Source organism: Macaca nemestrina, chromosome 6 (assembly GCF_043159975.1).
Source record: "Macaca nemestrina isolate mMacNem1 chromosome 6, mMacNem.hap1, whole genome shotgun sequence".
Taxonomy (NCBI): Eukaryota; Metazoa; Chordata; class Mammalia; order Primates; family Cercopithecidae; genus Macaca; species Macaca nemestrina.
In genome coordinates this window covers 39,947,764-39,971,618 of record NC_092130.1, presented here as the reverse complement: position 1 = coordinate 39,971,618, position 23,855 = coordinate 39,947,764, and the positions used below count along the sequence as shown (strand labels likewise).

The following is a 23,855-nucleotide window of genomic DNA, read 5'->3' as shown; positions in this document are numbered from 1 at the left end:
TATAATAATTTCCTCCAGCAGTTGGCAGATAGAGGACTATCCATCCCCCATTGCATGCAGTGGAGATGTATTTCATTCCTGGCATCTCATAGATAATGTTCTCAGTTTAAGTGTACTAATTCTTTTTTTTTTTTTTTTTCTGATGCGGAGTCTGGCTGTGTTGGCCAGGCTGGAGTGCAGTGGCACTATCTCAGCTCACTGCAACCTTCTCCTCCTGGGTTCAAATGATTCTGCTGCCTTAGCCTCCCGAGTAGCTAGAATTAACAGGTGTGCGCCAAAATTCAACCTAGGCGACAGGGCAAGACTCCGTCTCAAAAACAAAAGCAAAAACAAAAAAAAAAAATGTAGTTTATCACTGACTTTACTCCCTAACCATAAAGTAAGGTCTCTGACCTTTGTTGCTTTTTTTGGACTGTATTCTGCTGACTGAGTGAACTATATTGGGCATTTTCCGAAAATAGTTGAGCAATTGGAAACTAGGTAATTTAGACATGGATACATTAGTACTCTGTAGTTCTTCTTCCTGGAATTTATTTCCTTTTAAATGAGATTTGATATAGACCTCCCTTAATAGAAAGAAAAATATCTTAAGGATCAGTTTATTATCTATATTAAATCTTATAAATAGAAAACATAGACCAAGTCCTCTTTTATAAGGTTTTCTTTAAAAAATTTAAACAATATATTGTGTATCTAGACATTTCTGTGTATCCAAAATACATATATATAATATATGTGATATAACATCTTTCCGTGTTCCAGTAGATTTCCCGTTCTTTTTCACAGGTACTCAGTGTTCTGTATAATTTATTAACCATTTATCTACTCATAAACACCTGAATTAACAGTTTTTAAATATTATAAATGGTGCTGCAGTAAATATTGCTAGGCATATTTATGTATCTTTGCTACTTTTGTGAATATATATAATAGGGATACATTCCTAGAAGTGAAATTGCTGGTTATAGGGAAATGTTTGACTAAAATTTTATTGTTTTGGGAGGTCCACATCTGAAATTTTGATAACTATTGTCAAACTGTTCAAAAACGCTGAACCAGTGTACATCTCTGTTAACAGTTGAGCCCTCCTGACTCTCCCACATTCTGACAAACATAAACAGATTTCTTCTTTTTCCCCTCCTTTCTTCCCTCCCTTCTCCCCTCCCACCCTTCTTCCTTCTTCTTCCTTTTTTAAACAGTTTAATTTCCTAATTTCTGATCACAGCCCCTATGTGTGCATTATCTACAAAAATCTTCTTGCCTAGCACAGTAGCTCAAGTCTGTAATCCCAGCTCTTTGGGAGGCCAAGGTGGGCAGATTGCTTGAGCCCAGGAGTTAAAACCAGCCTGGGCAGCATGGTGAAAACCCATCTCTACCAAAAAACAAAAAAACAAAAATTAGCAGGGTGTGGTTGTGCGTGCCTGTAGTCCCAGCTATTCAGGTGGCTGAGGTGGATTGCTTGAGCCCAGGAAGCGGAGGTTGTAGTAAGCCGAGATTGCATCACTGCACTCCAGCCGGGGCAATAGAGGGAGACCCTATCTCAAAAAACAAACAAACAAACAAAAAAAACTTACTGTGCTACAACTGGCCCTATTAATTGCTCCCAAAGCTTTGGTGAACTATAGAAAACACAAGAATAAAATTACTTTCTGACAGTATGTGAAGACACCTTTTACAAATAGATTTTTAAAGATCAAATATTTAGTCAGTATCTATTGACTTCATTCTGAAAGACAAGGAGAGTAATATATCTTCCACCATAGAATTTTCATGAGTTATTTAAGTGGATTCAGTTTGTACATTACTAGTCTGTCTTATTATATAGCTTCATGATTCCTGAATTCGTCAACTTGACTTATCTGTTGGCTGGCTAGTATTGGTATTTTGATTTGAATTTATTCTCCCCGCTCAAAAAGGAGGTAATAGGTACTTGCATACTTTAGAATACCATATGTTGTATTTATAAATGAATGTAGCCATGTATGAAATTATTGAATCACTTGTTCTTTCCCCTCAAAATTTTTAACCCACTATATTAGTGTCTTCTGGTACTGAATATTGCCAAAGCCTGCTAGACTATTCTCCATTATATGTAAGTGACTCCTTTTTCTGTCTGGATTATTATCATAAAATTCTTTCATTATACTTAAACATCTGTGATTTCATCAGGATGTATCTAGTGTTAATTAGTCTATATTAATTTTTCCTGGGAAACAGTGAATGTTTTCTGCCTGAAGATTTTCGTAAGTCATAGTCTTTAATAAGTTGTCATAGTGTTTTATTTTTTAAATTTTTATTTTTTTTTAGTGGTGACTGTGGGGTGATATTTTCTTTTTTTAAAAGGAAGATTTCTTTCTGCTGTGTTTTTGACTATTTATTTTTCTATTCTGTTAACATCCTTTAAGATATTTACCATCCATATGTATGGTCTCCCTGATCTCCCTTATTTGTATTATCTTTATGTCTAATACATTTCTTTGTCCTTTTCTTCTGCATTGTGTCTTAAGCCTGTCATCCAGGTCACTATTTTTTTCTGTATACTTGTTTCTGCTTTTTCTTTTCTTAAAAGGGACAGGGTCTTGCTTTATCCCCGAGGCTGGAGTACAGTAGCATGATCACAGCTCACTACAGCCTTAACCTCTTAGTCTCAAGCAATCCTCCCACTTCAGCCTCCTGAGTAGTTGGAACTACAGGCGCACACTGCCACACCAGCTAATTTTTTATTTTTATTTTTTGTAGAGACGGGGTTTCGCCATGTTGCCCAGGCTAGTCCCGAACCCCTGGGCTCAGGCGATCTACCCACCTTGGCTTCCCAAGTTACTGGGATTACAGGTGTGAGCCACCGTGACTGACCTGTTTCTACTTCTAAATGTGGTTTTCATGGCTTCACTGTTACTGCTCCCTTATCTGCAAAGCTTGGGACCAAAAGTGTTTTGGATATATATTTTTTTTATTTTGGAATATTTGCAGAATATATATCCATTGAGCATCCCTAATCTGGAAATCCAAAATCTGAAATGCTCCATGAGCATTTCTTTTGAGTGTCATGTCAGTACTCAAGAAGTTTCAGATTTTGGAGCATTTCAGATTTCAGGTTTTTAGATTAGTGATGCTCAGTCTGTATTTAGTTTCTTCTATTCTTCCAACTCACTTTCCAATCTTTTGTTATATAACTTTGTTCAACTATTTAAGTAAATATTCCCTGTTCTCTTTAATTTATTTGAAGGTAATGGGGAATATTTGACTAAAATTTTATTGTTTGTTTTGTAGGAACTTCTTGATAGGTTCCATGTTGGATACTCTGTGCTTATTACTCGTATTTTAATGGGACTTGCTATTTATTGAAATATGGGGTAGGGTAGCAGGGAAGAGGAAGTGAGCCTTAACAGTTAGCTTCTTAAAATCATATAGTTGTCTCAGGATACTGTCGTGCTGAATCTATACCATAAGAGCACGCACTTTCTTAGGGTAAGCACATCACGTAGGTAGGAAATTGGAGTGACAGAGTGAAGTCTTCTCTAGGCCACATTTCTTTTATTTGGAGATTTAGTTGACTCCGGTCAATGACTGAAAAGCTTATTGTGGTTTCCTAAGTTGTATCCCTGTCTCACCTTTAGATAGTTTATCTCAGTTAAGAGTCTATATGTAGAGAAAATACAAATATTCCATTTCTCGAGTTCTTTGAAGGTTCTTGTTTTAGTTGAAAAGTGTAAGCCCTAAGTACTTTTATAATGAGGGGAAAAACTATGTAACTATTTATCTTACAGTATTTTCCTCCATCCTCTCAACTTCTGATATGCCCAAATCTCTTGATTTCATTATTTTCTTTGGTTAGATGTTTTTAAATGTTGCTCTGTTTTTGTGGCTTTAGTTGTATTTTGAGACAGAGGCATGAATTTAAATAATTTTGCAGAAATGTTTCTACATATATTAAGGTTTATATTGAAGTTTTATTGGTTAAAAAACCGTAATAACACCCCCTTAAAAATTTATACTCTGCTCCTCACATTACAGTCTCTACAGATGAGAATCTTTTTAGTTGAAGATCCTGAGTTAACAAAGCCCAGCATCTGAAGTATCGGTCACAAGGTCTTCATGGCCAAATGTGATTTTCGTTTTTGGAATAAGATCCGTGAGTTCTTCTTTTTCCTTTCGCAGGACAAGCAGGAGGACATGAAGACTATTTTGGAGGGCATAGATCCGGCCAAGCATCAGGTGAGGGTGGCCTTTGATGCTTGTAAGCTACTACGTAAAGAATAGATGTTGTAGGTAACCAGAACTCTGGATATCTGAATTCCAGCCAAGAAGTTCCAGGACCCTGCTGGGTGACAAAGGAAATCCTCTTCAATTGAAAAAGATTATGAAGTCCCAATAAAAAGAGATTTGCATTACTGGTAGTTTGTTTCCTTAGTCTTCTTTCTCAGTGATATTCCTAAAAAAATCTCTTAGGCGAAAATAGATTTTCTTATTCAGATAGTTCTTGTACATTCTCCTTTATTAGGAGAGTTAGTATACTACAGAGAGAAAGTCTCAGTAATAAAGTCCTTTGCATTCAACTTTGTTTATCAAAAATCTGAAACTCAGAGTGATATTAATACATTGGATTGTTTTAAAAATAATCCTCAAATAAACAATTAGTTTAGCAAAACATTTACTATATAGTTTATGCCCTAATTTCTGTAAACTAGAAGTTTAAAATTTTCTTCTTAAAATTGTCTTACTATTCTGAAATTGGTTTTTAAGGTGAATATTTTTTCATAAGAAATATTTCTTTTGAAAAAATGTGTGAATTTGTGCCCAGTGGTTTTAAAAGTCAAATAAATTTAATATCCATTATAATCCAAAGAAATTTATTTAAAATCAGGAGTAGGTTTTAATTTTAAAATTAGGAATGAATTGTGATTAGATCACAAATAACTTAGGCCATCTAACTTTCTTTTTTTTTTTTTTTTGAGACAGTCTTGCCCTGTTGCCCGGGCTGGAGTGCAATAGCACCACGATCTTGGCTCACTGCAGCCTCTTCCTCCCAGGTTCAAGTGATTATCCTGCCCCAGCCTCCCGAGTAGCTGGGGTTACAGGTGCGCACCACCACGACCACCTAATTTTTTTGTATCTTTAGTAGAGACAGGGTTTCACCATGTTGGCCAGGCTGGTCTCGAACTCTTGACCTCGTGATCTACCTGCCTCGGCCCCCTAAAGTGCTGGGGTTATAGGCATGAGTCACTGTGCCCGGCCTAAGTTTCTTAATTCTAAACCTCTCTTAATTATGATGCTTATTAGGTGTCTTCATCATTGGCTTGTTAAATGAGAAGCTGTTTTATTTATTCTGTTTAGATTTTTTTTAATTTCTTTTTTTTTTTTTTTTTTTGAGACAGGGTCTCACTGTGTTGGAATGCAGTGGCATGCTCTCGGCTCACTGCAACCTTCCCATCCCAGGCTCAAGTGATCTTCCTGCCTCACCCTCCCGAGTAGCTGGGACTAGAGGCGTGCGCCACCATGCCCAACTAATTTTTTTTATTTTTATAGAGATGAGGTCTCACTGTACTGTCCAGGCTGGGTATATTTATTCTGTTTTGAAGTAAGTAAGTTTATTTCACAAAATGTGGTGTGAACATGTGAGCTTCTACTCAGTTTGTATGATATTGCAGGCTCCTATCAAGAATGTAAAGCTGAGTGTTATTTCAGATCAAAGTAATTCTTTTTCCCTGGATTTGTTAGAGGAAATGTAATTGTAAACCTTTCTCTCTAGTTGCAAGTCTCAAAACTTAGGATTTTTTTTAAAAATGAGTTTTGCAGCCCCACATTTACAGGTTCAGATTCCATAGATCTGAAATGGTGGGGTCTGCATTTGTACTAATATCTCAGGAGATTCTGATGACAAGTTCTCCATATCTTACACTTTGAGACATTGGTAGAGGCCATACAGATTATTCTGCATCATTGTTGAGTTCTTTACTTTTTCCATCTTTGCTTTATAAGCGATCATTTTTCTTCCATCCAAATTGAATAAACTTGGTTTTTCTCTCTGTTACTTGTGAGTTTTAGAAAATGTGTGCTAAACACAAGCCTTAGGACCAGTGCCTCTTTTTGCCATATCAGTTCTCCTGAGGGATATGAATCCAATCAGTAATAGTAGATCACTAGTAATGATTAATATACAGTGGTGGGTTGAAAGAACATACTCCCCATGGAAGAATGTTGGAATCCTCTAGTACATACAGTATCAAACAGTCTCCCTCCCTTTCTCTGTGATTTTGGTCTTTCTCCTTAGAGAATGTCCTCCCTCCAACTCCAAAAGACATTGCCTCTGTGGTATAGTTACAATCCTTAAATATGTCTTGGGTGCCCTGTAGCTGTGATTTTTTTTTTTTTAAGGGAAATTAACTTATTTTAAATAAAATAAACTTAATTTAAAATAAAATTTTGTTATCTAAAGCCAAATAGAAAAAAAATTCCACATTTTTTCTTATAGTGCTCATTCATCAGAACCAATTTTTTTTTTTTTGTGGAGATGGTCTTACTTTGTCGCTCAATATAGAGTACAATAGTGTGATTTTAGCTCACTGCAGCTCTGAACTCCTGGGCTCATGGCATCCCCCTGCCTCAGCCTCCTGAGTAGCTAGGACTCCAGGTATGCACCACAATGCCTGGCTAATTTTTAAATTTTTTTCAGAGACAAAGTCTTGCTATCTTGCCCAGACTTGTAGTGTATTTTTTATGGATATATTTTTAGGGAGCTTATGAGCTCTAGTAATCCACTTATCAATGCATTTCAACTGTTAGTAATGACCTTACCTTAATAAACTTTAAATGTGACCTTACCTTCCACTTTTTAACTTTTTTGTTAAGGAATAGCAGATAAACATTTTTTTTTTTTTTTGAGACGGAGTCTCTCACTGTCGCCCAGGCTGGAGTGCAGTGGCACAATCTCAGCTCACTGCAAGCTCTGCCTCCCGGGTTCACACCATTCTCCTGCCTCAGCCTCCTGAGTAGCTGGGACTACAGGCACCCGCCACCACGCCCGGCTAATTTTTTGTATTTTTAGTAGAGACGGGGTTTCACCATTTTAGCCAGGATGTTCTCCATCTCCTGACCTTGTGATCCGCCTGCCTCGGCCCACCACAGTGCTGGGATTACAGGCGTGAGCCACCGAACCCGGCCATATATACATATTTTTAACTTTACTACTTAAAACTAGGAAACTTTTGTCAATTTCTTAAAAATCTAAAACTACCTATGGAATACACAAAACTCCTAATACATTTCTTTTAAAGCCAAGTTCTCTCTTTCTATGTTACTGTGTATTGAATGAGTTCTTTTCAGCTCTCTCCAGCTTGTTTAAATATAAGTACAAATGACTTACAGTCAAGAAGGTAGTCATTATTAGTATATAGAAAAATGAATCTAAAAATATGTAGTTGTGCCCCAAAACAACAAGTTTAAAGATCTCCATGGACTAGAAATGAAGCATGGATCCACAGTTTAAGCTATAGTTCCCAAGGAGAATTAAGGGCTAAAAAAATACACAATAGGGGCTGAGATTTCAGCATGTACAGAGGAATAGGGAGTGAATGCATTTCACATGTAGTACATCAGTAGATCTAGTCTACTTGAATAAAGCAAGGAACTGGGATCTTATTGCCCTACCTGTGAACCAAAATGGATTAAAAAAAACTTGGAGCAACTATCTAGGGTTATGGTTAGAAATTAGCAAATTGTCACATCCAGGTTATATGTAAAAAAAAAACGCAAAAAAAACTACAAAAAAAAGGCCAGGGGGAAGAAATTAGCAAATTGTCATTAGGAGAGGGAAGAAGCAGAGACAACCGTGTGACTAAAAACTTGGAGGACAACATTCTTGATTTAGGGAACAGAAGTGAAATACCTCTATGAGACAAGAACCTTAGGTGTCCAGCAAAATATCTACTTCTGAAACGAACTCCAAGAGCCAGACTGAGGCAACTTCCAAAACATCTGATAAGAAGGAGTACATCTGTGGATGGAAAAGAAACTAAAACAAAACACCTCCCATCAAAATGAGTTTCCTCAAATAAAAAAATTATAAAGCTGGAGAGCAAATCTTTATCAAGAAAGATAGTCAAAATGTAAACAAACAAAAAGCAAATTATAATACACTCAAGGAAATTGAAATAAACTTTAATCTTGAGAATTTTAAACATGTTTATTTTAAACTATGACCAGTAACCATAAAACAATGTGAGGTAATAAAGCAAAAGCTGATAATTACATATTAAGAACAGCTGTATATAAAATAAAACAAAGTAAAAGTTTTGGAGGGTAACCTCAATATATAGGGTAAGACAGCATATTAGACACAGTTGAATACATTAGTGAATAAATGAAGGATAAAACAAGAAATAATACAATAAAATATATAATAAAATATAATAAAGATAGAAAATATGAAAAAGAAATTGAGAGCAAGAGAATAGATTAGAAGCTCCACCATGTATCTACTGGAAGTTCCTGAAGGAGAGGATAGAAATGGAGGGGAGAGGAAATGTTTGAAGAGAGTGGTGGAGAATTTTCTAGCATTGTAGCTAGACATGAATCTTTGACTGAAGAATCATATCCATCACTAAGCAGAACAGTGAAACTGTGGAACTTTAAGGATAATGAAAAATGTCTTAAAAGCTATCAGAGGAAAAAAACACATTACCTACAAAAGAACAACCATCAAAGTTTTGACATTCTCATCAGCAATAATAAATTACAGAAGATGATGGGAAGTAATATCCTCAAAATGCCAAGATAAAATAATACAATACAGAATTCTGTACTTACGTGCCATTCTAGAGAAGGAAAACAAACATATTTTCAAATCTACAAAGAATAAACGAGTTTACCATCATTAGACCCTTGTCAAAAGAACTATTAAAGATACATACATCAATGAGAAGAAACAAGTGAGTCTTGGAGGAAGGCGTGGAATACAAGAAACTATGGTAAGCAAAGAAATTGATAAAACATATTATAAATACAAATGTTTGAGTTTAAAAACCTAAATTTTAATGTTTAAAACCAAAGTAGTACTAAAATTCTAGAAAACAATAGCAGGAAATTCAGAAGGATGTGTTAGAGAGTTTAAAAGCCACGCTAGAGTCTTTTGTTGTTGCTCAGGAGGAGAACGTACTGAATGAAGCTTTTTTTTAAATAAAAATAGAATAGTAATCAGAACAAATATAAAGCTATTAAACTCGACTGTTAAAGGGCAGAGACTTCTGAATTAGAGTCAGAATCAAAATGTAGCAAATGCTGTTTGCAGGAGACAAACCTTAAAGCAAAGTAATGAGGAAAGCTTGACAGTGATGGGAAAAAATTATGTAAAGCAATATTAATATCAGACAAAATGGAATTTTAAGCCAAAAGCATTTTTAGAAATGAATACTCCTCCAACTGAGAAAATAATTACCAATCAGTAACTAACAATCTACCATCCAAATAAAATATAAAACTGCAAAATTGCAAGAGAAATGGTCAGATCTGCATTTGTAGTGGTAGGATTTTTTTTCACACACTTCTCAATGAAACTGATGAATCAAACAGATAAAATGATTGTTAAAAATCAAATAATTTTTTATCTTACAGAAAGCTAGCATTCTGTTTCCAGTAAATATACTTTGTATTCTCTTGTAATACATGGAATATTTCTAGAAATTGTCCATGTTTTAGGCCACAGAGAAGTCCGAAGAAACTCCTGAATCTTCATCATGTGGACTATATTCTCTGATCCCTCTTGCCTGGAAATTACACATCAACAATAAAGTCTTATTTAATTCCATACATTTAGAAATTGAAATTTTTTTTTTTTTTTTTTTTTTTTTGAGACAGAGTCTCGCTCTGTCACCCAGGCTGGAGTGCAGTGGCGTGATCTTAGCTCACTGCAACCTCCACCCGCCGGGTTCAAGCAATTCTGCCTCAGCCTCCCAAGTAGCTGGGACTACAGGTGCCTGTCACCACGCCTGGGTAATTTTTGTATTTTTAGTAGAGATGGGGTTTCACCACGTTGGCCAGGCTGGTCTTGAACTCCTGACCTTGTGATCCACCCACCTCGGCCTCCCAAAGTGCTGGGATTACAGGCGTGAGCCACCATGCCCAGCCAGGAAAATACTTTTACAAAATTCATGGGGTTAAGAGGCAATACCAGTAAAAATTACACGGTAGAAACTGAGTTACCAGTGCACACCAAAACTTGAGAAGGGAGAACATACCTGAAGTTGTCCTTAGAAGGAAAATTGTAGTTCTGTGTATCAGTATATTAAAGATGAAAATAAATTTTAAAACAACAGCACAAAGGAAGAAGAAAATAATAAAAGCAGGAGAACACCTCATTCTATCATATATGGTATTCTATGGTACATGATATTCTATGGTATAGAATGAGGTGTTGCCCAAATCTAGGGAAAAAAATATAAAAGCAAAAGTTAACACAATAGAAAATAATTTTAGAAAGAGATACAAAAGAAAATATAGGGATGAAGAGTGAAATTAAAAGCTGGTTTTTAAAAAAAGATTACCAAAACAGATAAAACAAGCCAGGCTTTTTATTTATTTATTTATTTATTTATTTATTTATTTATTTATTTATATTTATTTAATTTTTTTAGGGGAAAAGGCACAGATAACAAACTTAAAAGTGAATTATAATTATAAGAGATCTTTAAAATTCAGTCAATAAATGTGAATGCTCAGATGAAATGAATACTAATTTTTGCTAGAAATATATAAATTATCAAAATTGACTCTAGAATAGGAAACCATGTATTACAAATTGAATCAGTAGTTTAAAATTACTCATCTATAGAAGGTAAGAGGTTCAGATGGATTTATGGGTGAATTTTACCAAATGTTCAGGGTTTTTGTTTTTTGTTTGTTTGTTTTGTTTTTGAGACAGAGTTCCACTCTTGTTGCCCAGGCTGGAGTGTAATGGCGCAATTTTTGCTCACCGCAACATTCACCTCCGAGGTTCAAACGATTCTCCTGCCTCAGCCTCCCGAGTAGCTGGGATTACAGGCATGCACCACCTTGCCCAGCTAATTTTGTATTTTTAGTAGAGATGGGGTTTCTCCACGTTGGTCAGGCTGGTCTCGAACTCCCGACCTCAGGTGATCCACCTGCCTCGGCCTCCTAAAGTGCTGGGATTAAAGGCATGAGCCACCATGCTAGGCTGGACACCTCTCCCTCTCCTCTCCTTCTTCCTCTCCCCCTCCCCCTCCCCCTCCCCCTCCCCCTCCCCCTACCCCTCCCCCTTTGTTTTCTTTCTTTTTGAGGGAGTCTCCCTCTGTCGCCCAGGCCAGAGTGCAGTGGTGAGATCTTGGCTCACTGCAAGCTCTGCCTCCTGGGTTCACGCCATTCTCCCGCCTCAGCCTCCCGATTAGTTGGGACTAGAGGCACCTGCCACCACACCTGACTAATTTTGTTTTTGTTTTTGTTTTTGTTTTGTATTTTTAATAGAGATGGGGTTTCACCATGTTAGCCAGGATGGTCTCGATCTCCTGACCTCATGATCCGCCTGCCTCGGCCTCCCAAAGTGCTGGGATTACAGGCATGAGCCACCGTGCCCAGCTGAAATAGATACTTTCTATATTATTCTAGCTGTTCTCAAGAACAGAAAAAGAAACGTTAAATTGCACGATATTTAAGTTTGTAGCCTTGGAAAATAATTTTCTGTGTTTATAAAGGGAAAAAAATCAGAAACAATTTGTATCCTGAAATTTTATTAGTATTGAACAAATAGTGGCTATATGAATGACTAAATCCAATGTTCATAAATAGTACGATGTATACAAATTTGATTCCCATTATATACATGTATACATTGTTTCCCATGATATACACACATATATGTATATACATACATTGTACATATATATTCCCATTATTGATTCCCATTATATACATATATGTGTTCCCATTATATATCTGCATTCCTATTATACATGTATATTCCCCTTATATACATACATATGTGTGTATATATATATATATACTTGTATGTATGTGCATATGTGTATGTATATAATGGGAATCAATGGGAATATATATTATATATATGTATGTGTATAATGGGGACCAATGGGAATATGTATGTATAATGTATGTATATAACGGGAATCAATGTATTCCTATACATATACATATATATAATGGGGATATTCCATATATACATATATAGATATATTATTATTTTTTTCTTTTTTCTGCTTCTTGCAGAGCAGGGCTAACCCATAGGGAGTGTGCCCAGAGTAACCTGATTCCCATTTTAAAAGAAGGATTTAGTAGTCAGATATTTTGGGGCAAATATTGTGTGTTGTGGGATATACATTATTCATTTTAAGACACAAAATGTTGTAAATATAGAGTAGTGGCATTGTTTTATCAACTTTTTTCAAATGTGATTATGTTATTCAAAACTAAAAGAATGAATGTATATTTATAGAGAGGAAAATAAAATAGGTAGCTTTTCACCCCTTTTATTTCAGGAATTATATTAATATGTTGAATTTTGAAACTTGACTTGGTGTGAGGATATTGGGACTGTACTTTCTGATTTCATGTCTTTTAACAACTATGGTAATATTTTAAATATACAAAATTAACAGTTATTTTTTATTTATGTATTTATGTATTTATTTTTGAGAAGGAGTCTCGCTCTGTCACCCAGGTTAGAGTGCAGTGGCTCGATCTTGGCTCACTGCAAGCTCCGCCTCCCAGCTTTACGCCATTCTCCTGCCTCAGCCTCCCAAGTAGCTGGGACTACAGGCGCCCGCCACCTCGCCTGGCTAGTTTTTTGTATTTTTTAATAGAGACGGGGTTTCACCGTGTTAGCCAGGATGGTCTCAATCTCGTGACCTCGTGATCTGCCCGTCTCGGCCTCCCAAAGTGCTGGGATTACAGGCTTGAGCCACCGCGCCCGGCCAAACAGTTATTTTTTAAAGTTTACTCTAAATCAGGGCTGAAAGCTTTGAAATCATTTGTCTTTGCCATTACTCAGGGGACCTAATTATGTTGATGTGACCTAATTATGTTGATCACCGCCAGGCTTAAGAAATAAGAAAGAGAAAAGGATAAAGAAAGGATAAGAGACATTAATATTACCCGACTCTGTTCTAGTAATAACATATCAGTTGCAGATAATCAGTGTCTTACTCTCAGGTTTAACTACTACTCTTAATTTCTTGTTTAGTTGACTTTCCTTTCTCTTATTTACCTAGTAGAAAACAATAAAAACTTCAAACCTCAATGCTATGAGAGGGAAGATTTGAGAGTTCAGTTATGCTTAGTTTCCTGCATGATTAAACAATTTTTAATCACTCAATCGTTTAAGCATTATGTGTACAGTGGCTAGCGAAAAAAGACAAGATCTTTGCTCTCATGGAGCTTACCGTTTAGTGGAGGAGACAGGTTAGCTAAATAAAATACTTACACAGACTAAAATATGATTGTAATTTATGAAGGAGAGGTTCATAGAGATGTATGTCCATAATAGGAAGAGTGATTTAGTCAGGAAGTTCAGGGAAGTCTTCCTTGAGGAAATAACACTTTACTTAAGATGTAAAGGATGAAAATGAGTTAGTGGAGGGAAAGCATTAAAGAGAAAGACCAGTATGTGCGAAAAAGTTGTGAGGCAGGAAGGGAAAAAATAAGTTGCTAAATGGGCAATTTATTTCCAGGATGTGGTTGATTGTAATGATATTTCAGAAATAAGTTGGATAGAAAACCTGGACAAACAACTTTCTAGGCCTTTCCGAGTAAGGTCTTTGTGATATGTATTCAGTTTTATTTGAAGTAAATTGCCAGAATGTTAGATTTACCTAAGTTTGAATGTGAGTTCAAGATCTATTCTAAAGCCAAATTATTTTGGCATTATCTGTAGTTATTCATTTTTCCATAAACTAGAATTAAAAGATTCTTATTTAATTAACATGTATAACAATTAAAAAGCCAAAACATAAAGTAATTTTTTTAGTAGGTTGAGTGATACTACACTATCAAGATTTTTTTTAAACCTATTTAAGGGAGGAATTCCTATCATTTTCTGTGAGGTCTCCATTGGGTTGACAGTCTACTCATTTCTTATTGTTATTTTGTCTGAGTTGTAGATCAGGATAGTTAAAATGTAAATAGACTAAATTGTATTCTGTTGGGAGAGCACATATTTTAAATTGATCATGTGGTAATTATAGGATTTTCAGAGTTAATTAGAAGAATATAGCTGAAATAAAGCTTTAATCACCATTCTTTATCAGTTTTTTCATAGTAACAAAAGAGAACCAGAACAACAGAAAATCATGTTTGCATACATAGTGAAAGAGGGGATAGGTAAGAGAACTTTTCAAAGAAGCAGTATATACACTACATTTTAATACTTACATGAATTTAATGAGTTCATAATTCTCCCAACAGACAGTATTACCATATAAGCAAGCTCCTTTTAGTGGCATTTGATGTGAGGCATGCATAGTTAAAAACTGTTTATCATTCATTCCTCTTGCTGGTGAACTTCCTAGAAAGAACAATCTTTCTGCTATTAGGAGTTGTATCTTTTGCCTTTGACTATTCAAGTATTTAATATCTACTTAAAAAATCTACCCATTGGTATATTTTTCTTCTTCATTTTTCCGTTACTCCTAAAATACCATAGTGTTTTTCTTCAGGGAATCATTTGCATCCTTTGATAGAGCTTTTATTGGCTTTGCTATAAGATCAAGATTCTTCTAATCGTTTCACAGGACTGAGGTTCGTTTTTCACAGTCCAGATAAATAGTTAGGAAACATTTTTTAAAACTTAGAAAAATGCAGTGATTTCTCTTTGGGAACCAAATAAAACATTAATATTATCTTTAGTGGTTATTACTTGGTATGCAAAACTGAACTTGCCCTTAGAAAGTTACATTATCTAGTGTGGACTGAAAAATCCGGTATATTGGGGGAATTGAAGTAGGTGGTATAAGTATCTACATTGAGTAAGTATATTAAATCCTCATTGTTTCTCATTTCATCAGTACTGTTTTTAAAATAGATGGTTAGACCGTTGGCATTGATGGATTATTTTTTCCATTTCTTTAACAGGAACATGAATCTGAAGGTGGAAGAACACCTTTGATGAAAGCTGCAAGAGCTGGTCATTTGTGCACTGTGCAGTTTCTTATTAGCAAAGGTAAAGAAAGGGCAAGTGATCATTTCCAAGAGGCTACAGTTTATGGGAAAAAAAATCCTAAACTGTTGCAATTTATGTTATGGCTACTTTACCTACAGTAAAGTATTGTATTCTTGCCTTTTGTTGTTGTATTTTATTTAGTAAGCATAGAGTTTGTGAGTTATTTACCGGGAATTTTCTTTATTAGTTTTGAATTTTAAGTTTTCATTAACCAAACAACATGTGGTTGCTCCCAACTTAGAAAAGCCAAATGTAAAATGTCCCACTATGATTAGGTGGATATTCAACAGCTAATGATAAGTCTGTTCTGCTGGAGATGTGGGTGGGGGACAGAGAGGAAGTCTGCTACTGTGGTACTTGTTTGTGGTTCAGTTGAACTAACTGAGTTTGTAAGGGTCTTATTTATTATAATTTTTATATTTCTTTAGAAATTCTATTATTAGAATTATATTTAGGCAAAAAATACAACTGATGGATGAAGAATTAGCTTAAGACTGTTTACTGCAGAAAAATAAAATGCTGTGGAACCAATGTTAGGTTCAACCGTATATAATTGTCATGTTATGAATCAAAAATGGTAACGTCAGCAGTTTGATTTGGTTCAGCCTAACTCTTTGTATAGAGTCAGAAATACTGTGGCATCTAATGAAACATCCTAGGATAGGATGATAAAAATACAGGGAAGATTCACTCAGGTGGTGTTATGTTGTTAAGATAAAAATTATATTTATATTTTAATAGATTTCTGACATGTAGTAACATTAAAAATGCAGGGTAAGATTTTATCATTTTGTTTTATTTTTTTTGAGAAGGAGTTTCACTGTTTTTGCCCAGGCTGGAGTGCAATGGCGCAAACATAGCTCACTGCAACCTCCACCTCCCGGGTTCAAGTGATTCTCTTGCCTCAGCCTCCCGACTAGCTGGGATTACAGGCATGCATGTAATTTTGTATTTTTAGTAGAGACAGCGTTTTACCATGGTTGGCCAGGGTGGTCTCAAACTCCTGACCTCAGGTGATCCGCCAGCCTCGGCCTCCCAAAGTGCTGGGATTGTAGGCATGAGCCACCGCACCTGGCCAGATTTTATCATTTTAAATGTACTTGTTTTCTTCTGAATTGGATAAAACTAGGTTTATTTTCTTCATATTGCATTTTTGCTGCCAAGTAACGCGTATCTTTACGTAATATAGTCTGTAAAAGCTGCTTACCTCAACCACACAGAAATAAATAGACAGATAACCTCTGGAGTTCTGTTATGCTTCTTTACTAAAGAGGATACCTAATCATACCCAACAACAACCTGCTAAGAATATAATCAGGCTTGTCAGGAATAGGAACACATTGATTATATCGTTTCAGCTAAAATAATCCTGTCATCTAAAATAATTTCATGTTGCTAATCTCAGGATGTTTATTGCTGTATTTTACCTTTCCCAAAAGGTACTTCTATGCAAGTTAGGATTAGATTCAGCTGAATATTTTCTGAAAATTAGACAAACTGTTAGTAGTAGTTTTACCCACCGACTTATTTTTCTCTTAAATAAGATAGGTAGAATTAAGAAGGAAGAATGAATATTTCTATAGTCTTAACTTTCTAGTTGAGATCTTTTGGAATTGTTAAAGGTAACTGAACTAAAGTTATTTTTTCCAGGGGTCAAAAATAACTTATCAAAAAAGAAGCTAAGAAAAGACTTTTCATTTAGACATTTTTCAGGTCATGTTATACACAGCTATTGAACAACCTGCCTTTCAAATAACATATCTGGATATATTCTGTCTTCTCTCCATATCCAGGTCCCCCGACTCTTAAAATACACAATATGAAGAATTATATATCTCTTAAACATTGCTTAAAAAAATCTGTTTTCTCTACTTTGAGACCTGGCTATATTGCCACTTTCTAGTAGATCAAAAATGTCTTTGAAACATTTTGAGTTATATACAGTGGTGTTATTTGATGCTTACATTAACCTGTATATATTTATTAATCTTAGTCTTCTAGATTTTCCATTTTAAAAGTGATATTGAATGAACGAACTACAGCTTCATGCAACATTGTGGATGAATCTCACAAATATAATATTGAGTGAAAGAAGCCAGACGCAAAAGAGTACATTGTATGATTCCGTTCATATAAAGTTCAAAAACTAAAACCAGTTTGGAAGTCAGGGTAGTGGTTACCGTTGGGAGGCTGGGTAGTGACTGAAAGGGAACACAAGGTGGGGCTTTTGGTATGTGGATAATGTTCTGTTTCTTGCTCTGGGTGCTGGTTGCACAGGCGTGTATTCATTTTGTGAAAAAAATTCAAACTATATACTTATAATTTGTATACTTTTTTGTATCTACATTATACTTCACAAAAAATTTTTAAATGATATTAACTGTGAACTCGCTTGATTTCAACCTTTGCTAAGATTGCTATTTATTTTTCTTCAAAGGTGCCAATGTTAACAGGGCTACAGCCAATAATGATCATACAGTAGTGTCACTGGCATGTGCAGGAGGCCACTTGGCAGTTGTTGAGCTACTCTTGGCTCATGGGGCTGACCCTACTCATCGACTCAAGGTAGTCTACTTTAAAATAAGTAAACAGGCCGTATGTGATGGCTTATGCCTATAGTCCCAGCACTTTGGAAGACTGTGGCGGGTGGATCACTTGAGCCCAGGAGTTTGAGACTAGTCTGGGCAACATAAGAAGACCCCATGTCTATTAAAAACACACACACACACACATATGTGTATATATATGTATGTGTGTGTGTTTTATAACTATACATATATTATATATACATGTATATATATTTTTTATATATATACATGTATTATATATGTGTGTTTTATAACTATACATGTATTATTTACATATATGTATATAATAAATACATGTATAGTTATAAAATATGTTTGATCTTAGTGCTTAATATTTAATACTGTTTAAATGAGTTTTGATTTTATATGAGCTGCTAAGAAACTATAAAGAATTAATTACCGTGGCAATTCTTTTTCAGGATGGTTCAACAATGCTCATTGAGGCTGCAAAGGGTGGCCATACTAATGTAGTTTCTTATCTGTTGGATTATCCAAATAATGTTCTGTCACTTCCCACCACAGATGTATCTCAGCTCACCCCACCTTCTCAAGATCAGTCTCAGGTAAAGTAAAATGGAGCTTATTTGTTAACATAAATATTCTTCAATGTGATTAGAAGTTTTTGTTTAAAGTCAGTTTTAAGCAAAATGGACTTGTTTTTATTTTCTGTTACATATTGAAAAAAATCATGATTCTAAATTCTTTAGGATTTATTTTCTTTAAAGGTACACTGAAATTTGTTACTGCCTTATTTATTGAAAATAGTGGTTTTTAAAAACCACTTAATATCAAATATAAACGTAAGTATTCTAAGTTGTTATCTTATTACAACTAGGTTTTTCAGGGTTTTTTATTTGTTTTTTAAGAAGAGAATCAAGAGAAAGCTTTTTCTTTTTTTTTCTTTTTTCTTTTTTTTTTTTTTTTTTTGAGATGGAGTCTTGCTCTGTTGCCCAGGCTGGAGTGCAGTGGCACGATCTCGGCTCACTGCAACCTCCGCCTCCCAGGCTCAAGCGATTCTCTTGCCTCAGTCTCCCAAGTAGCTGGGACTATAGGCGTGCGTCACCATGCCTGGCTAATTTTTTGTGTTTTAGTGGAGATAGAGTTTCACCATGTTGCCCAGAGTGGTCTCAAACTCCTGAGCTCAGGCGATCCACCTGCCTCAGCCTTCCAAAGTGTTGGAATTACAGGCATGAGCCACATGCCCGGCCGAAAAAGCGTTTTCTTAATACCACCCAAGGTAGTATTAATTATCCTAGAGATAGTGACTTTTGTCAACCATGAAAGTATAGGTAACATAAGTGCTAAAAGTTCATTAGAGTAACTTTTAAACCTACTTTAAATTATGGAGAAAATATAGATATTTTACTAGTATATTAAGTTGCTGAGATCCTAAATTCTTTTCCACAAAGTCATCCTGAAAACTGCTAGCATACCCCAATTCAAGAAATATATTAGATTTTTGTTTTCTTTTGATCCATGTAGAATTCAAGCAAGGGTAAATTGGCTAGTGGGTAGTGAATATGTGACTTGTACCCCTAGCTATAATTGGAACCAGCAAGGTGTTCTATTCAGCAAGGGAGTAATGTTATTTCCATTTAGCTTAAAATCATTGACTACTTGTAGATTACCTGACTGTCTAATCAGTAGTCTCAAAAATTATAGTTTGGTGAAAGCTTTTTTAAAAAAAGCTTTAGGAAACAAAAGTGCATTTGGTGGTATATGAAGATAACCTAAAACAGGATGTCTGTTTTATTTATGGGACTTTCTTTTATTCTTTGGTCTGAGATGATTTTTTTCTGAGTTGACTTTTTAGGTTCCACGTGTGCCAATGCATACACTTGCCATGGTTGTACCTCCCCAGGAACCTGACAGAACTTCACAGGAGAACTCTCCTGCCCTTTTAGGAGGGCAAAAAGGTTAGTTATTGAATTATTTTTCTTAAAAAGGGGATTTTTTCACCTAATCAATAAATGCAGAAATGTACCTTAATGGTACAGAGTTACTGTGTACCCATGGCTAATTGAGGTAGATAATTCTGACAAATGCAAATAGTCTTACTATCTAAAACCGAAAAGACATAAGTGTTAGGAAAAATGACTTCTTATTATTTTCCTGTTAACATACTGAAGATGTGGCTTTCATCTGGCACAGATGAAAATACTTAAGAAACAAGCCAAGTTCTTAATTATATTAAAGTAACCATAGTTTATCAGACATTCATTTTTCATTTGATAATTCTTTAGCTAACCAATAGTATATGAAGAATGAAAATGCATATTTGCTATCTAGTTAAGTTTTTGTAACATTGATTCAGTTAATGAGTGAGAAGTTTAAGAATTACATTCAGTTGCATTTATGCAATGCTGAATATAGTAGATTATCTGTCACTATGTGAACCTGGACAAAAAAACTATCAAAATAAAATGTATACAAGTAATATTCAAATGACTATTAAGAAGGAGGGTAAACTACTTAAAAAACTCAAGTTTATGAGCTCTGATATGTTTCTGCTGTCTTTATATTTGTAAATGAAAAGTACCTTCATGTATAAATGTACCTTCACTTGATAATTATGTATAGCTGTAATATCTGAGTTCCCTGAAATAAAGAAAATAGTTAATATGTAGGATGTTTAAAACTATATAAAAACAAACTTACGAACATAGTTCATTTAGTGTTTGATAATCAAGACCTAGATATTGAAATCACAATGAGGTATATAAGTGTATATTAATATCTGTAACACTGATTTAAGAAAAGTTGGTTTGGGTTGACTGTTACAGCAACAGAAACTTCTTTCAAATTATGCCAATTTTAGTAATTTAAAATATTGGGGCCTTCTCCAGGGCTAAACTATTAATTTCAGAGATGAAATATCTGTAGTCTCTCTGACTTAAGCTAATTCTAACAGTTTTTCATGGAACACCTAACTATTCAAAATTTTCCTGCTGTTTTTAATCTTAACAATTAAAAAGCAAATTAAATATGCATCCATAAGTATCATAATCAGCTGATATTTAACCTTTAGTAAAATATTTAAGGCTAAATGCCTCTGTTTTTTTTTTTTTTTTTTTTTTCTTTTTTTTTTTTCTGGTTTTTATTTGTCTAAACCTTACAGAGGAGTGTAGTAACTTTGGCTTTGGAAATTCAGTACTAAATAAGAATCACTGGCCGGGCATGGTGTCTCCCACCTGTAATCCCAGCACTTTGAGAGGCTGAGGCGGATGGATCACCTGAGGTCAGGAGTTCAAGACCAGCCTGGCCAATATGGTGAAACCCCATCTCTACTAAAAATACAAAAACTTAGCCAGGTGTGGTGGCAGGTGCCTGTAATCCCAGCTAGTCGGGAGGCTGAGGAAGGAGAATCGCTTGAAGCCAGGAGGTGGAGGTTGCAGTGAGCTGAGTTCAGGCTATTGCATTCCAGCCTGGGCAACAAGAGCAAAACTCCGTCTAAAAAAAAAAAATCATTTAAAAAAATATAGGCCACGTGTGTTGGCTCACGCTTGTAATCCCAACACTTTGGGAGGCTGAAGCAAGCCAGTCACTTGAGTTTGAGACCAGCCTGGCCAACATGGTGAAACCCCATCTCTACTAAAAATACAAAAATTAGCTGGGCATGGTAGTGCGCGCCTGTAATTCCAGCTACTAGGGAGGCTGAGGCATGAGAATCACTTGAACCCAGGAGGCAGAGGTTGCAATGAGCCAAGATCTTGCCACTGCACTCCAGCCAGGGTGATGGAGTGAGACTCTCAGAAAAAAATTAGGGCCAGGCGCAGGGGCTCAACACCTATAATCTCCGCACTTTGGCAGGACAGGTGGGTGGATTGCTTGAGCCCAGGAGTTTGAGATCAGCCTGGGCAACATGACGAAACCCTGTCTCTACAAAAAAATACAGAAGTTAGCCAGGAGTGGTGGCACAAGCCTGTAGTCCTTGCTACTAGGGAGTCTGTAGTGAGAGGATCACTTGAGCCTGGGAGACCGAGGCTGCAGTGAGTCATGAGTGTGCCATTGCACCCCAGTCTGGGCCACCGAGCAAGACCCTGTCTCCAAAAAAAAAAAAAAAAACTGGAAAAAGAATAAAAGTAGGCTATGTGTCATGGCTCATACCTGTAATCCCAATGCTTTGGGAAGCCGAGGCAGAATGATCGACCAGCCTGCCCAGCATAGGAGAACCTGTCTCTATTAAAAAAATTTAAAAATTAACCAGGCATGGTTGCCTGTGCCTGTAGTCCCAGCTACTCAGGAAACTGAGGCAGAAAGCTCACTTGCACCCAGGAGATCCAGGCAGCAGTGAGCTATGATTGTACCACTGCACCCCAGCCTGGGCGACAGTCCAGAAAAATAAATAAATAAAAATAAATAAATAACGCAGATCCACAAAACAATCAAGAAATAAGCTAGATACAACGTATGCCAAGAGGAAATAAAAACATTTTAAATTTAGATTTAATATGTAAATAATCTGAGATGTTTAGGTAGTGATTTTTTAAGTTTCTTTTTTTTTTTTTTTTTTTTTTGAGACGGAGTCTCGCTCTGTCGCCCAGGCTGGAGTGCAGTGGCCGGATCTCAGCTCACTGCAAGCTCCGCCTCCTGGGTTTACGCCATTCTCCTGCCTCAGCCTCCCGGGTAGCTGGGACTACAGGCACCCACCACCTCACCCGGCTAGTTTTTTGTATTTTTTAGTAGAGACGGGGTTTCACCGTGTTAGCCAGGATGGTCTCGATCTCCTGACCTCGTGATCCGCCCGTCTCGGCCTCCCAAAGTGCTGGGATTACAGGCTTGAGCCACCACGCCCGGCCGATGTTTTAAGTTTATACTCTAGTGAGTAACCATATTTTTGCTTACTGAAATATCTTGGACTATTTATTTATTTTCTGCATTTTGATGTTTTCTTACTAAATAGGATAAACATGAGCTACCTTTCTAAGGAATCTTTCATTTTACTAAATTATTAGGGTTATCCCTAATTAACGTTTGTATTTAGACACTTGGGCACTTGCTATTGCTATCAACCAAATGGCATTGGCAATCTGACAGTTATTTATGCGGGATCAAACTGCGATAATGCATTGTGTTAAAATGTCATGTTAGTATAAATCACACATATCATAGAATATTATGTTGCTATGAATTAGGAAGAATTAAAATTAAATTCCATTTAGTTATGGAAAAGAACACACTGAATTACCGGGATAGGAAAACCTATCTTAAATAATTAAAGACATAACTTTTTTTTTTTAATACTTAAAGCTCCTTTTTCTTCTTCAAGCTTCTCTTTAATGTCTCTGGAAGAGCTCCCTTGAGTGGTGAAATTGCTGTTTGACCCTTTTGTTTTTGTTTCCTCTAAGTCCATATATTACTTCTGTGTCGTGTATGTGATTAGGGATGGACAAAGGGTTCTTATTCTCTAGGACTCTCTTCTTCTCCTCTTCCAGCAATCATCTTTTCAGATTCTTATAACATTTTACTCCTGTCTGTTTTCAATAAATCTTTTTATTATTAATATCCTCATCCTTTTAAAAATGTATTAATGCCCATAAATCTTACCCAGGTGTTTGATATATGTTCTACTCAGATATTCTTTTCTTTTATGCCCCATGTGTACCAGTTGTACAGGCTCTGTCCATCTTGATTCATATCCTCCCGATTTAGGCAACTTGATCTCACTTGTCTGTTGTTGGTTTTCAAGGATTCAAGATTCTAGGTGGCATCTAACAGAGGCCTCAGAATCACGTCCATAAACAAAATATGAAACTCAGAGTAATGTGCTCAGTTTTCTAGCATTATTTATTACCTGCAGTTACAAACATTCAGATGGGAAAGGATACATAAGTAATGTAAATCCGTTGTGTTGTTATAACTGGTTCTACAGAGGTTTTAAGAGAAGATTCATTTTGATCTTTTGCAAGTTGTGTAACTTAAGAGTTAATCTGCTGCAGAGCATTTAAAGTTATGTCAGGATAAACAAAACACATCTTTTGTGTATACCTCAAGCCCTCCTGAGGAGTAATTTCCTCTTCTCTGAACTTCTAGAGTACTTCATTGGATCTTTCTTCCAGTTCTTGTCACTTTTGCTTCCTCCCCTC

General features: G+C 35.8%; 1 protein-coding gene across 15 annotated transcripts in view; it reads left to right on the top strand.

Annotated features, from left to right (window-relative positions):
• LOC105467041 (ankyrin repeat and KH domain containing 1) overlaps positions 1–23,855 on the top strand; it is a 141,938-nt gene that overhangs the window by 61,977 nt on the left and 56,106 nt on the right. For 9 of the 15 annotated variants that reach the window (XM_011716340.2, XM_011716333.2, XM_011716331.2 and 6 more), the window contains 5 exons: positions 4,159–4,215; positions 15,094–15,181; positions 17,619–17,746; positions 18,189–18,332; positions 19,583–19,685. In XM_011716340.2, coding sequence (XP_011714642.2) covers positions 4,159–4,215; positions 15,094–15,181; positions 17,619–17,746; positions 18,189–18,332; positions 19,583–19,685 — 520 coding nt within the window. Of the gene's footprint in view, positions 1–4,158; positions 4,398–15,093; positions 15,182–17,618; positions 17,747–18,188; positions 18,333–19,582; positions 19,686–23,855 lie in introns of those variants that run through there. The other 6 variants (XM_011716330.3, XM_011716329.2, XM_011716335.2 and 3 more) reach the window with 3 other exon arrangements.